Raw genomic sequence first — 15139 nt, forward strand, 5'->3', positions numbered from 1 at the left:
TCCCCGAGTGCTCTCAGGAAGTGTCCCCCTTTTGAATTTATGTACACCTCACCCTGCACACTGGGCGTTCCACAGGTGGAGAGAAGCCATGTGAACCAGCCCATCTGCTCGGGTGCAGCCAGGGCAGCTGGCCACTGCAGAGTGAGTCAGCCAGATGTGCGGCCCCAAGCCATCTGCCCACTGGTAACCCCCCATCATCCTGCATCACCTGGGCACTCTGCTCCCACCTGCTTTGGGACATTTGTTTTCTTTGCGGGATGCTAAGTATCTCGCACAGTGAACACTGATGGGAAAAAAGATGCCATTAAAAAAGAAATGCACACGAGATGTTGCAATGTCTCATCCTTAGTGACTGTTGGGTTAGGACTGCATTAGGTATAGCAGACTCAAGGCACACGGCTTTGGACGTGGCCCTGCACTATGGGCTTATGAGGACCAGCTGCTGGCTCTTGGAAAATTGTCCTGTTGCTATGTGTCTGAGCTGGGGCAGCCCACCCTGGGACATCAGAAGCTGTCCAGTGTGTCCTCTGCAGCCATTTATCAGCGGAGCAGTTTCATGATGATAAAAGCTGCCTCTCCCTGCCTCCCATGAGTGATGATAAAACCTCTACACCGAGAATTTTATATGAGGCAAATCAAACAGCGATTACAGTGGCAAGTGATGTATTTGGCTTAAAGAAGCTTGTTACTAAGATTAACGCAAAAATCTGGCCTCTGTTCATGGGAATATTAAATATATATCCTAAGGGGTCAGAGTCATCTATTATAAACGGCGAGAGCCCTGGATATAAATAGACATTTCTTCAGGGTTTGGCATCAGTTTTTCAAAGTCCACCCTCAAAGCACAGTTTGTTTGAGGGGCTCGTTTTGAGGGCTCATCCGCACCGGGTGTGGGCCGGTGGCCCCTGGCTGGGGTTCGGCAGGGTCCATTCGGTTCGGTAGCCGGTGTGGACTGCAGGCCCTCGGGCGGCGGTCACAGGTGCTGCAGGGCTTCCTGTCCTTGCTCTGTGTACCCGTCGTCCCGCTGGGTGTGGGCCCACTGGCCAAAGGACTCGTGGATGTGCACGCTCCTCCGGGTGCTGGCCAGGCGCTTATCTCGGGAGAAGAAGCTAAACCTTTTGGAGGGAAACGAGACAGCCGTGAGAGCGGACCCTCTGCGGGCACCTTGATTGTTGTTCACAATGCCAGGGACACACAGCAGCCAACACCGGGCACATCCACACCAGGTGGGAGGGAAAAGTCGGGGGCAGTCAGAGGGTTCCAGAAAGCAGCAGGGGCGACCGCGTGACATTAGGTCTCAGGCCCTCGGAGGCCACCTGCACAAGGCATGCACGTGTGGCTGTGGGGGTTCCCCCAGCGTGGCCCGCAGGGTCCTTCCGGGGACAGGGAGAACCCAGAGCTACAAACCTTGGGTCTGTTCTGCGGTGCTGGGGTGGGACTCAGGGCCCTGCTCATGCCAGGCGGGCGCTCCGCCCAGCTCAGGGGCTCCTTTGGTGCCCCTATGAGGCCAAGAGAGGAGCACTTGAAAGCTGCGTGGAATTTAAGGTGGCTGGCGTAAGGCATCAATCTCCCCAAGTGCACTGGGTACGGATTACGTAATGTCCACCAGGAGACAACGCACACTGGAAGCCCAGGCTTCCTGGATGTTACTGCTTAGCGTGAGGCCCTTGGTGGTATTTTATTTATTTATTTATTTATTTTTTTGTGGTGCTGGGGGTTGAACCCAGGGCCTTGTGCCTGCGAGGCAAGCACTCTACCCACTGAGCTACATCCCCAACCCCTCTTGTAGGTATTTAAGAAAAATGAGACCAAAAAATATATTAAGTAAGTCTTGGTACAGAGTTTTCTGTTTAGAAAAACACTGTGAATATAGTAGGTGAGAGAAATTTGGGAACCATCAGTTTGGATTTTAAAAATGGGCTTCATGGGGAAGCTTCTGGAAGGAACTGCTATAATCAGCTGGAGCCTGAGAGGACTCCAGGCCCAGGGCCTCTCCCCGCAGCGTGGGGAGGGAGCCCAGGGCTGGAAGAGCTACAAACCAGCCCCAAGGAGTCTTGTTATTTATTTTTTTCCTCTTTTCAGTACTGGGGATTGACCCCAGGGGTGCTTCACCACTGAGCTGCGTCCCAGATCTTGTTTATTTTTTAAATTTTTGAGTCAGGGTCTCCCTACGTTGCCCAGGCTGGCCCGGAATCGCAGGCCTGGGCCGCCCTGCCCGGCTCCGCTGTGACTCCTGCATGTGGCTTGGAGTGAACCTGTGGGTGCCTCAGAGATGCGCCCGCAGAGACCAGGACCCTGGCGGCGACCTGAGCTGGCCCCTTCTGAGGGTTCCCCAGGGCTCTGCGCTCCCAAGTCTCCGTCAGGACCTCGGGCTCTGACCCCACTCCTCCCCTGTCTTGCATCTCTGAACCGGGCAAGAGGGGACTAAGAGCTGTGCTGTCCCCAGGGAGCGGGTGGAAGCCACGGAGACGTCCGCCGCTATCCCTGTTCCTGTCTTTTGGCGCGATCACCTGTGGGGCTTGGTTTTAATCACGTCGGGCGGAAAATGATCTCACTCTTCTGTGCTCACTGGCTCCTCCTGGCAGCTCGGCCAGGAGTAAAGTACCCGCCACCGTAATGCCAGGGAGGCCAGGCTTACCCGGGGAAGCTCTCCCTAGCAACCCAGGGCTCACGCCTTCCCAGCGGACGCGTGTGCGGGCTCGCCCCCGGGGAACTGAGGCCATCCGCGGTCAGAAACCCAGCGCCACCCTGTCCTTGCAGACCACAGCAAGCAGGAAAGCCGCTCAGCGTGGCGAGGGTCCCCCAGCCTCCCTCCGCTTTCCCTTCTGTAACAAGATCAAACAGCCGGCTGCCTGTGGCGTGGCACGACAAAGCAGTTTAGAAAGCTTGGCCCAGGAGGGAGGAGAACACGGGTTAGTGGCACTCGGGGACGGCGGTGGGCGGTGCTTACTGACCCGTCACTTAAAGGACCTTCTTTACTGGATCATGGGCAAGGCGAGATAAAAAGAGATAAAAAGAATTAGGGGTGAGCGAGCCGAGAACTCCGGGCTGCACACGTGCAGGTGGGCGCCTCTGCGGTCACTCGCAGGTGACGGCCATGCAGCTCCAGTGACCCAGGGACGCGGGCTGGCCCCAGCAGCAGCCTCAGCACACATCCCCAAGGCGCAGCGCAAACGGAACCCCAAACACACGCAGTGCCTACAAGGGGAACGAGGCGTCGCACAGGCTGCAGCGAGGGGTCATCTAGTATCAGTCCAGCCGCCACCATGGGCATGATGGCGGTAAAGATCCTGGTTGGAGAAGTACAGACAGACACGGAGAAGATGAAGAAAGGGCCCCTGCAGCGCCGGCCGCAGGGGTGGACGGGGCCCCTCCCCGATCCAGGTGTTGCGACTGACCCCGGCGCCTCAGAAGGCACCCTGGTGTAGACACGGGGCCCCTAAGGGATGGGACCTGGGAGGACGGGCCCCACCCAGCGGCACGGACGTTCCTGTCAATGGCAGCAACTTGGACATGAGCCTGAGAGAGGGGGTGACCTGAGGTCACAAAGGCAGAGCCCTGAGTGACGCTCCCACAGGCCACGGCTGGCCGGAGAGGCCAGCAGACCCCACAGGCGAAGGGGGCCTGGATGGACCGTCCTCACCAGCCACCCCTGCTGACACCCTGGTCTCGGGCCTGCAGATCTGGGAGCCTGTCGGCGGCACTTTGTTACAGCAGCCCAACAAAAGGTGGTGTGTGACAGTGTGTGACAAGAGTGGCCCTCCAGGGAGGGACAGTGGGCCTGGGGGGCAGGGGAGTCCAGGTGCTTCCAGCCTCCCCCAGGCCTCCCCCACGCAGGCTGCAGGCTCCCTGCTCCCAGGAGGCCCGGGAGGATGAAGGCCAAGGCAGGCTGGGCCGCCCTAGGAGGGGTCTCCTCACCCCACCCGTCTGGGGGCCCAGAGCCAACAGTAACGCTCATCCGTCCCTCGGCGGGGGAGCAGAAATGAAGTCAACTCCAACCAGGTCACCGAGGCTTAGTTTGAAAAACTAAGATTTTTTCCTCCTTCTTTTTGGGAGTCCTGGGGTGCTCTACCATTGAAATACTTCCCCAGTCCCTTTTTAAAAATTTTGAGACAGACCAGGCACAGTGGCATACGCCTGTAATCCCAGTGGCTCAGGAGGCTGAGGCAGGAGGATCGTGAGTTCAAAGTCAGCCTCAGCAACGGCAACTCAGAGAGACCCTGTCTCTCAATAAAATATTTAAAAAGGGCTGGGGATGTGGCTCCGTGGTTGAGCACTCCTGGGTTCAATCTCTGATACCAAAAAATATGTGTATATATATCTTTTGAGACAGGGTCTCCCTAAGTTGCTGAGGCTGGCCTCAAACTTGCGATCCTCCTGCCTCAGCCTCAGGAGTCGCTGGGATTATAGGTGTGTGCCACCGTGCCCAGGGTGATTTTTTTTTTTCAAGGTGACTGAGAAAAGATGTAAACTGGTTATCTCCGATGAGGTTTGGGGACTCCTGTATGTTTGGATGAACCTGAAGGCTCTGTACCGAGGAGCCGGGAGTCCTGGAACACCTGGACAGTTTTTCACAGTGACACGGAAAACAGAGGATGTACCTTCGCCTAAACAAACGCTCCCTATTCTGAGAAGCCAGGCTGCCGGACACAGGTTGCCCCAGGACGTACCGCTTTGCACCTGCCTTGGTCAGAGTGTCCCAAGGGGGCAACCCCCCTGGGACATACTGCGTGGCAGGTGGTCCCAGGCACCACGTGGATGTTTGTCTGCCCACCCGGACATGCTGGGCTCATTTGGGGCCTGGTCAGGGGCCAGACAGGTGAGCAGGGGCTCTAGGTGGCCTGAGGAGCCCGGCTGAGCTCCTGTCGGTGTGGCCTGCTGGTCACTGAGTGCAGCCCTGGCCTGCGGTATCCCAGGCACTGCCCTGCAGAAGCCGCCACCTCCAGAGGGACAGCCGCTTCCATGACCCTTGTGGCCAAGAGCTTATGTCCTGGACAGGGTGTGGCGGGCTTAACTCCTCCCTCCCCACCAAGTAGCCCTGGGAGACTCGAGCCAGACGCATCTAACGCTGGCATTTAGGCGGCACCATGGGCGGCAGAGAAGCAGCTATTTCTGGCTGAAGCGAGGAGGGTGGTGGGTGGGAGGACAGGGACAGAATGCACCGTGTCCCCTCCTGTTTAAGACTGTGCGGCCACCTACTCCCAGGCGGGCCTTTCCGGTCTGCAGGGCCAGTTCCGAGCCCTCGCGTCCCCAGTGCCCTGCCCCAGCTGAGGCCCCCGGTCTCCACGGTCACCTGAGGTTCCCCAGTGCAGAGCTGCTGACCCGCACCAGAGGGGCGCTGCTGCCCGGCTCTCTGGGGCCCAGGCTGAAGTCAGCGGGGGCTCCGCGTGACCTCCCCGACCGGTGCCAACGTCCCCTCCAGCCGCGGCCGCTAGTCACGAGCTATTCCTGGACCATCTTCAGGCTGTTTTGACTGGCAGCGAGCGTTTCTGGTTGCCCTGTTATGTTGAGCCCAGAATGTCGAGTCTGACGTCTCCGTGACTCGTGGCATGTTGGCGATAAGGGACCTGGGCAGTCAGCCCACAGCTCGGACTTGGGAGGGGTTTGTGCAGACAAAGGCAGGGAGGGGTTCAGAAGCCCAACCCTGAGCCTTGTTGGCAACACCATCTAATGGACGTCCCCGGCTTCCCTGGGCCTCGGTTTCCTCATCTGAGAAAGGGGGACAGTGTCCCAGCTCCGGGCCTCTGGCAGGGTGGAAGATGCCTTGGTTCAAGTGATCTAAGTGGTGAGGCCTCGTCAAGCCTCCCTGCTGGTCATTCCTCAACAGCTGGGGAGTGACAGGTGGGGGACGGACGCTGGGTCAGGGGCACTGGGCTGGGCTGGAGCCCAGCTGGAGGTCCACTCAGCAGCTGCAGGACTGTAAGGGAAGCACCTCGGAGTAGACAGGCCCAGACGGGCACAGCGCAGGAGGCGAGTTCTTAAGAACTGCTGTTCCCGCCCTGCGGAAGCTCTGCCCTTGCCCCACGTTCCTCCCAGCCTCTGGGCTCACAGGCCACAGCTCCCTGTCCAGCGAGGAGGACAAAAGCTACCAGTGTCTTGGCTGGGCTGGTCAAAAGCCTTTTGTGTCGGCTGGCCCCCCAGTTACGCCCCGAAGGCAGGGGCTGCCGCGGGACTGGCCTGCACCCCCGGGTGGGAGGGTGGCTCCCCTTTGTCTCTGTTTCTCTTGGCACCGGGTCCAGCTGGCTCCCCTGCCAGGCTCACGGCACCAGAGGATAAGCTAAAGGTAGAAGGGACTCTGCAAAGGAGCCTGGAAAAGAAGGGCAGCCGCGGGCAGCCGGGCCAGGCGGGGGCAGAGCTAACGGAAGAGGGCGTGTGGGCGGCCCTGGTAACGCCCAGGTTACCTAAATCGAGGCTGGCAAAAGTCAAGCTCAGCCACTGTTCAGAGACCGGCTGGAGCGACCAGGAAGTCAGAAAGGCCCAGCTGGAGGGAATTCTCAGCTCGGCAGAGACCGGTACCCGGGTTCCCGAGAGGCTGAAGGGGGATGAACCCCCCAAGGATGCAGAACCTGGTCTCCCCTCCACGGCCCAGGCAGGTCGGGGCTCAGGAAACTGCTGGCAGGTGCCAGGGGTGACCCCGAAGCTGTGGTCCCTGCAGCACGTGAGGATGGACTCTGCTGTCCTTTACGGGAGTGGGGCTGGTAGGGGGCCCAGAGCTCAAGCCCAGACTTACTGCTTCCCGAATTGCAGGAAACAGACTGGGGAGGGCCGCCCATGCCCAGGACCAAGCTACAGTGGACAGTCGCATTTCTGTCCAGCACTCTGATCTTGTGTGGGGACCCGTTCATCCCAATTTTGGTCTATGTGAACTGAATGGAGTTAAAGCTACTCTAAGATTCAGGGATGAAACACAATCCATGTGCTGCCCTGTGATTGGTTTAGGAGGGATCATGTGACCAGTCAGAGCCAATGAGGCTTGGTTCTGTGATTTCCGCAGAACTCCTGGGAAGAGAATCTGAACTAGCTCCAGACAAGACTGAACACTGAATTTATGGTTGCCATATTGCCCACTGCAGTCTGGGGGAGCATGCCAGAGAATGGAGCTCAGAGAGAGGATGCTAAGTCAAGGGTGGAAGAAACAAGGCCTGGATCCAGCTGAGCCTGAAGCAGGTACAACCTGGGAAATTTTGGTTACTTAACCAAATTCTTTTTCTTCAGTTACTTGAGCTGAGTTTCAACCACAAACATGAAAGACCACAAATTATCAAATGGTCAGGACAACTTTGGAAGAGGAAGAATTTTCTGGTTCCATGTTTCATTCTTAGGAAATATTTATCTGTAACCGGAACTTGGAACCGTACCACCTCCCAATCCAGGGATCTAGGGCCAAGCTCATAAGCTCCACGTAGCTGGGAAGAAGGGGGCCGAGTATTAACCCAGATACCCCGGGAAGCCATCCTCCACTCCGTGTCACCTGTCACAAACCTGCCCACACCCTGCACTGGGTCAACCCAGAGGCTAAGAACCAGCCGAGAACCTCGCAGGGTGGCTGAGTTGGGAAGGACGAGACGTGTGCCGGGCGCTCTGCTTCCTCCCTCACACCTGAGCCACGCCACCTGCTTCCCCAGGCTCCTGCTGGGCCTTGGGGGCAGAACTGAGGCCTCTCCAGCCCCGGGAAGAGCTGGGGGTCCCCCGAGGGGAGAGAGGCTCCGAGGCAGGGGCCAGGCTGCCGGGTTCAAACCCTGGCCCTGCCTCTTACCAGCCACAGGACTCTGGGCAGGGGCCCCGCTTTCCTTAGCCACAACACGGGAAGGACAGCCTCGGGCTCAGCTCTGTGATGAGGTCCCCATGCGGCCAGCGTGGACCACAGCCGGTCCCCGGTATCCAGCCAGACCCGCTGTCTCAAGGCCTGCAGGGTCCAGCACCTCCTGAAGTGGCAGGTGACATTTCACCTGTCTTCTCCAAGGCAAAGATCCGTCCGCTTTCATCAGAATCTCAAAGGGACCCAAGAACCACGGAATGGCCTCAAGTCTGGCCGAGGGTGGGCACGGGTTGCTCTCCTTCTTTTGTGTCTCCCACAGCAACCAGGGCCCGACGCTGCATGTATTTGGCACTGGGGAATACCCAGTGGAGGGACAGGGCTACGGGGACGAGTCACGGCTGGAACGCACAGGCGGGGTGGCCCGGCCACACCAGGCACCTGAGCTGGGTTCCAGCCCTCTAGGCTCGAGCCCCCGCCCCAGCCCTGCTCTCTGGTCTCCAAGGCCAGCGCTCCGCCCGCCCACGACACACTCAAGCAAGTGCCTGAACTTCAGCCACAGGCCCAAGCCCCCTCCCCGAGCCCAACGCTCCCCTCTCTGCCCAGAGACCCCGAGGGAGCTCAGCCTTCAGGCAGGCAGATGAACCGAGGCCGGGGTTAAGCACGTCTCAGCGGGATGTGGTTAGTGACAGGCCTGGCCCTGGGGCGGGCACCTGGGAGAGGGGATCCAGGTTCCCATGGGAGTCCAGGCCAGCGGGTGGGACAGTCCCAGGCGCCTCACTTACAGTCGCTTGATGCCAGACTCCGGCTGGGGGGACGTTCTCGGGTGGGCCACGGGTGGAGGCTGGGGTATTCGAGTTTCCTCTTCCATTTCTTCACTGGAAAGAGAGGTACAAGTTCATGAGTCAAGAATTCAGCGGGAACTGGAACATTCCAGAAGGTACCGTGTGAGGGTCTGAGAGGGCGCACATACTTTTATTTTGTGGGGGGAATGAGCTTAAGTGGCGGGACAACAGCGAGGTGGCCCCATGTTCTCTCTCAGCCCTGGTTGTGGCCTGTTCAGAGGCAGGTCCAGTCCCGAGGCCACCAATGGACACAGGGCCCTGCAGCTTCTCTGGCCCAGCGGACAAATATGGGGAACTTCAGAAGGGTCTCGCCTCCTGATTTTCAGTTTCCCCGACTCCAGCCAAACAGCACCGCTCCCGGCTCCCCATCCTTACAAACACCTCCGGGGCGCTTCCCTGAGGCAAGCCGTCCACACCTCCAACGTCCCAGGCCAGGGTCCACCCTAGCCTGCAAGGCAGGCCCAGTCCAAAGGCCACCTCCTCCAAGAAGCCTTCCGGTCGCACCCCGTCTGCAAGCCTGTTGATCAGGCCCATCTGGGAACCCCCAGCGCGGCGGGTCAGACCTTGTGCCAGGCTCGGGGGACTGTGGGTAAACACGCTGGGCACTGGATTTTCTGTGCACCTCGCCTTCCCTGCTGGAGCGGGGGCCACATCTGGCACCTGCTCCTTTTAATTTTTTTAAAGTACTAGCTTTTTATTAAAAAAGTAACTTTATTTATTTATTTTTCTGTGGCGCTGAGGACGGAACATGGGAGGGGAAGGGCCGCGAAGAAAGCAGAACCCGGCAAGGGGTCCGTGCGCGGGTCAGGCTGCCCCGGGGTTTTATCCATGCCAGGGACAGAACCCAGGGGCGCTCCATCACTGAGCCACATCCCCAGTCCTTGTCGCTTTTGATTTTGTGACTTTGAGGGTCTCGCTAAGTCGCTGAGACTGGCTTCAAATTTCCACCTTCCTGCCTCGGCCTCCAGAGTTGCTGGGACGACAGGCGTGTGCCATTGCACCCAGGAGGGCACACCCTCGGACACGGGGAGGTGGAGAAGCCCTCTCTGAGGAGGAGGTGACACCTGACTGATCTCTGAATAACGAGGAGTCAACCACGGGAAGCCAAGTCAATCTTTTCCTAACAGCAGGAGCAGCACGGTCCAATGTCCTGAGGCAGGAACAAGTGTGGTGGGGTCTTTTTTTTTTTTTTTTTTTTGGCAAAAAGAAAAGGGATCCAATCCAGGGCCTTGCACTAGGCAAGAGTCCTACCACTGAGCTACATCCCCAGCCACAGCCTGGTGTGTTTTGAGTAACAAAAAGAAGAACAGTGTGTAAGAGGCCAGAAGAGTCCGAGGAGGCACAGTCTGAGACGGTGACTCAAGCTGGCTGCAGCAAAAGCCTCAAGAACACTTCTTTTTATTATATTTTATTTATTTATTTGTTTGGTACCAGGGATTGAACCCAGGGGTGCTCAACCACTGAGCCACACCCCCAGCCCTATTTCGCATTTTATTTAGAGACAGGGTCTCACTGAGTTGCTTAGTGCCTCTGTTGCTGAGGCTGGCTCTGAACTCATGATCCTCCTGCCTCAGCCTCCCGAGCCGTTGGGCTGACAGGCGTGCGCCCCTGCACCCGGCTTTTTAATTTTTATGTTGGTAATTCATTTGGTGGCAAAATCTACAACAAACAGCTATGAGGCAGCTTGTGATCTTTATCCCATTTACGACGAATGCTCTTATCTTGGCTGCAAAAATATTAAGGTGCGTGGTTTGGGGGTGCCCCGCTGCCCTGGGTCTGGCTGCTGTTTCTGCTAACAGTTGAAGAACCGTGACCGAGCAGATGCTCCGGTCGGGCTGCACAGGGGCTGGCGAGCCTGTACATAAAGGCTGTGGGCCAGAGAGGTTTTGGGAAAAGAGCAGACTCGCAGGTCTCCCGGAGGCTGCGGGTCTCCTGGAGGCTATGGCTCCGGAAGGGAGGCCGCCGGGGTTGCCGCTCACCTCTTGTAGTAGGCCAGCTCCTCCTGCAGCAGGAACACCTGGGACTTGAGCTCGTTCCGCTCCTGCAGCACGTCCCGGAGCTCCTGCAGCGTGAAGCGGGGGCGGTTGGGGTCCTTGAGGTCCAGGGCCACCCTCTCGGTGTCTGAGACACGCTCCTCTCCCGCTGGCTCCGCCTGGAGGAGGAGAGGCGCTGGTGAGCTCCCGGCAGCCAGCCCAGCACCCACTCCACTTCCCGAGACAGCCCGGCTCCCCCTCCCGGGTCTGAGCAGCTGGCCGGGTGCTATTTTCAGCCCCCGAGGGCGGCCTCTGCTACGGTCTCCCCTGGAGATGGCAGCGCGGGCCGCCTGTGGGTGGCTCCCCCTCCGTAGCCGGGCCTGCCTCCCCGGGCCTCCCCACTCAGGGTTCTATTATGAGGACGCTCGGCGAGCAGCGCCGGCCTCCAACGCCGCCCCCTCCGGCATCCGCTTGCTCTTCCTTGGCAGGTTCTTTGCTCACATCCCACTAAGACCTTTGCTGATGTGGCCAGCGTGGTGGTGATCGCAGCCCACGCGCCACCTCCATCGTTTCCCCCGACATAAGCCCGGTTTCCCCTCCGACACAGGCCCTTGGCATCTTGCCCAGGCAGGGTGTTTCTCCTCCAGGCAGGTGACACACGGATGCCAGTTTCATGCCGAGTCGCTGCCCTGGGTCGGACCCCAACCCTGGCCTCCCACCTTCTTCCAGAGCAAGGGCCCTTTTCCTTTAAATCACAGCAAAACACACACGACATAAATGTTACCATTTCCCTTCTTTTTTACAGTGCTGGGGACCAAACTCGATCTTGCACACGACAGACACCCCAGCCCCATGATCTCTCTCCTTTCTGCTCTTTTTTTTTCTATCCCAGGGATAGAACCCAGGGACACTTAACCATGGAGCTGCATCCCCAGCCCTGTGTTTTATTTAGAGACAGGGTCTCACTGAGTTGCTTAGGGTCTCACTAAGTTGCTGAGGCTGGCTTTGAACTAGCGATCCTCCTGCCTCAGCCTCCCGAGCCACTGGGATGACAGGCGTGCGCCACCGTGCCCGGCCCCTGGTTAACTTCCTAAGCGTACATACAGTTTAGTGGCCTTTACGCTTACAATGTTGTGCAACTCTCACCTCTAGTTCCAGAACATTCTCCTCGCCCCAAAAGGAGGCCCCACGCTCACTAAGCAATCACTGCCATTCCTCCGACAGACACCCCAGCCCCACGGCCAGCGGCCTGCTCGCTGCCCCGGCTGTGCCTACGCTGGGCGCTGCCTGTAAACGGACCCGTGCAGGATGCGGGCCTGCGTCTGGCCTCTGGTTCAGCAGAACGTTCCGAGGCTCCTTCACGCTGCAGCACGTACCCAGCCAGGGGCGTGCGCACACCCGTGACCCCAGCCACTCGGGAGGCTGAGGGAGGAGGATTCCAGGTTTGAGACCAGCCAAGGCAACTCAGCAGGTTTGTCTCAAAACAGAAAGGGCGGGGGATGGAGTCAGGGGGCGGCACTCTGGGCTCGACCCAGAACGGAAACCAACCCGATTCCTTCCCGAGGCTGGAGGATCTTCCTTTGTGTGGACAGACCATGCTCTGTCCAGGCTTCCGTCCAGGGGATGCCGGGTTGCTTCCACCCCGCGGTGACTGTGGACGGCAACGCTAACAAACTTCATGGCTGAGGACCTGACCGAACCCCGTGGCCCCTCTTCAGGACACCCACCCAGGCGGGAACTGCTGGATCGTGTGACCCCATGTTGAACTCTTTGAGTTTCCATGCCAACCCGTCCTCTGCAGCAAAGCCACCAGCAAAGCCCAAGACCCCAGCCTCTCCACGTTCTGGCCACACTTCCCGTGTGTGTGCGTGTGTGTGTGTGTGTGTGTGTGTGTGTGAGAGAGAGAGAGAGAGAGAGAGAGAGAGAGAGAGAGAGCGCGCGCAAGCGACTAGGAAGGGAACCAAGGTCTTGTGCCAGCTAGACAAGAACTCCACCACTGAGCCACATTCCCCAGTCCTTTTTATTCTAACTTATTCTAAGTTGCTGAGGCTGGCCTCCACCTTGCAATCCTCCTGCCTCAGCCTCCCGAGGTGCCGGGATTACAGGCGTGTGTCACTGCACCCAGTCACTTTCCCTTTGGGAGGTACTTCAAGCTGCCCCCGCGTCACCTAGCCAGTCTTCAGGTGACCCATCCTTTCCAGGTGGAGCAGCCGTCTGACAGTCTTAAGCCTGCTGAGTTCCAGTAGACCAGAAGGAACGGACAGAGGCCGGGACATCAGTGGAAACTCCGAGCAGGGAAAGGGGGATGGACACAGGCATCCCACCCTCCCACTCCAAAAAGCACCCCATAGCGGCCCAGGGAAGATGGGACTCAAGCCAGGCCAGTGGCATGAGGCCAAGAAGCCAAGGACTCCAGGAGGCCGAGCCGCAAGGCTTCACATCCTGAGAGTCTCGGACGGGCTGTTCCGGAAAAGGACACTTGAAAGGAGACACCACCCCCGGGTAGATCAGGTGACAGAGGAGTCACAAGGCCGGTTTGGGTGGGGAGGGGTCTGACCACACCAGCCTCAGCATGGGGCGGGCGGGCAGCAGGGAGGCAGCAGGAAACCCTAACCTGACTCCTGTGCCCCCAGACCCGGGCAAATGAGCGGGGTCTTCCCGCCCAAGAGCTGGCCCGGCAGGCGCTGAGGACGCCACAGCCCCGGAGGTCTTCCAGGTTCAGGTCTGCAGAGTCCCAGGGCTGCTCTTCCTGCCACCCGCGCCGTATACGCAGAGAGCATCCTCCATGAAAGACACCGCCACCGAGTGACCGGCACCCAGCAGGCCCGCAGGCCCCCAGCCCCGCCTGCCCGGCCTCGCCCTGGGCACCTGGTCCACCACTGAGCCGGCGCTCACTGAGCATCTGTGCCGCGCTGGTCACTGAGCTCAGTACTGGGGACAGGCGCAGGCCAGCTACACACAGAAAGGGACCGGGTAACATAGTAAAAGAGGGGAAGAGACACGGAACTCCACCCGGCAGGAACCCGGAAGGTCTTGCTTCGGAGGTGGTCCTGTGCGTGGGGTTTGCCCTGGACTCCGGGCAGCAGTGCCTGCTTGGCCCTCCCCGTGGCCTACGGCTCTGGGTCAGTGACCGACGGCCTAAGATGAGGGATTGCCCGCGGAAGCCCGGGTATGGCGCTTCCTGTTAGAAAAAGCACTGGAGGATCAGGCCACCCCGGGCCCAGGCCCCCAGGACGACCCTGGGCCAGGGCTGAGCGGCAGCGGCTCCCCGCGACCCCCACCCCTGTGCTTTCCCTGCCGGGCACTGCGCCACGGCGGCCCCTGCGGCCCCTGCTGGGGACTCGGACCCTGGGACACGGTTCCCTCCAGCCCCTCCCTCCCCAGAAAACTCCCGGCCTGCCGTGTCCCTGGAGGGCCTCAGGGCAGGGCAGAGTCAAGGGACCCTCAAGTCCTCACCTCCAGGAGGGCTCGCAAGCCAACGGCTCCTGGTGGCTCAGCCCCATGACCAGGTCCCCGCCACGCCCCAGGGTCCTCTGGTCTGAGCCCGCAGCAGCACAGCAGGGCTTCCCGGGAGCCGAGTTCTCCCTCTCTGCAGAAGGAGCTTTGGGGAAGAGGACCTGACTCCCCAGGGCTAAGGGGTCAGCCAGGCGCACAGGGCCCGATGCTGGCACCACGGGGCTCCAGCTCTCCCGGGGGCCCAGGCCGTGGCTCCAGCCTTGGGCAGCCCTGTCCTGGCCCGAGCCTTGGATGACTCTTCCCACAATGGCAGTTGGGCCAGCTGGCTGCCCAGAGAGGCTCATCCCCCGAGGAAACAGAGGAGGCTCCGGTTATCTCGGGGAAGCCAGGCCTCCCGCCTTGGTCACTGTCCCTGGAGGCTCCGTGGGCACAGCTAGAGGGAGACAGACGGCAGAGGCTCCAGCCGCTGCCCAGGGAGGCCGAAGAGAACGGCTGGCGAGCAAGGCCTTCCTGTCCAGGGGCCTCCAGGAGGCAGCAACTTGGATTGGGCCTCCACTCAGAGGCCTGGCCTCCTGGGAGTGTTTCTACGGCCAGGCTCACTGACGTGCCCAAGAACATTCCTCAGAGCAGGCCCTGGCCCGGCCGAGGGACGACTGGGCTCTGGTCTCGGGACCCCTGCGCCTACCAGGCGTAAACCCCTCCAAACCCTGTTCCACACACCAGCTGCAGGGCCCTCACTTTTTCAACAAAGCCTGGTTACAAATCAAAACTCGCAGGGTGGAGGAATCCAAGAGGGCTCGGGGCTCCTCCCGCGGAGCTGCTGGGCCTCTGCCAGGAGCCCGCCTCCCGCTCTCAAGGACTCGGGTCAACAGAGGAGCCGGGAGGCAGGGCGCCTTTGAGGACCTGCCGGCAGGGGTGCTAAGGCCCAGGGGGCTTCTCTCTGGAAACCATCCAGGTAGAGGTGTTGACCACGCAGCGTGGGGAGCGGATTAGAACCCACGGGATGGCAAACCTGAACCTCCGCACAGGCTCTGCCGCCGAGCCACGCCCTCGGGTCCTTAAATTTCACTTACTATTCTTCTTACTTTTCTGCGGTACGGAGGATGGAA

At 59.7% G+C, this 15139-nt stretch overlaps 1 protein-coding gene across 6 annotated transcripts in view; it reads right to left on the reverse strand.

Moving 5' to 3' along the window:
- Nucleotides 1-646: 646 nt before the first annotated feature.
- Nucleotides 647-15139, reverse strand: part of Rilpl1 (Rab interacting lysosomal protein like 1) — a 31156-nt gene continuing 16663 nt past the window's right edge. Inside the window, exons 5-9 of one of the 6 annotated variants that reach the window (XM_047560893.1) lie at nt 10581-10753; nt 8542-8634; nt 3203-3290; nt 2955-2973; nt 977-1115 (exon numbers count right to left, since the gene is read on the reverse strand). In XM_047560893.1, coding sequence (XP_047416849.1) covers nt 2962-2973; nt 3203-3290; nt 8542-8634; nt 10581-10753 — 366 coding nt within the window. In that variant the 3' untranslated portion in view covers nt 977-1115; nt 2955-2961. Of the gene's footprint in view, nt 1116-2954; nt 2979-3202; nt 3291-8541; nt 8635-10580; nt 10754-15139 lie in introns of all 6 variants that reach the window. The other 5 variants (XM_047560895.1, XM_047560891.1, XM_047560894.1 and 2 more) reach the window with 5 other exon arrangements.

Source organism: Sciurus carolinensis, chromosome 8 (genome assembly GCF_902686445.1).
Source record: "Sciurus carolinensis chromosome 8, mSciCar1.2, whole genome shotgun sequence".
Classification (NCBI taxonomy): Eukaryota; Metazoa; Chordata; class Mammalia; order Rodentia; family Sciuridae; genus Sciurus; species Sciurus carolinensis.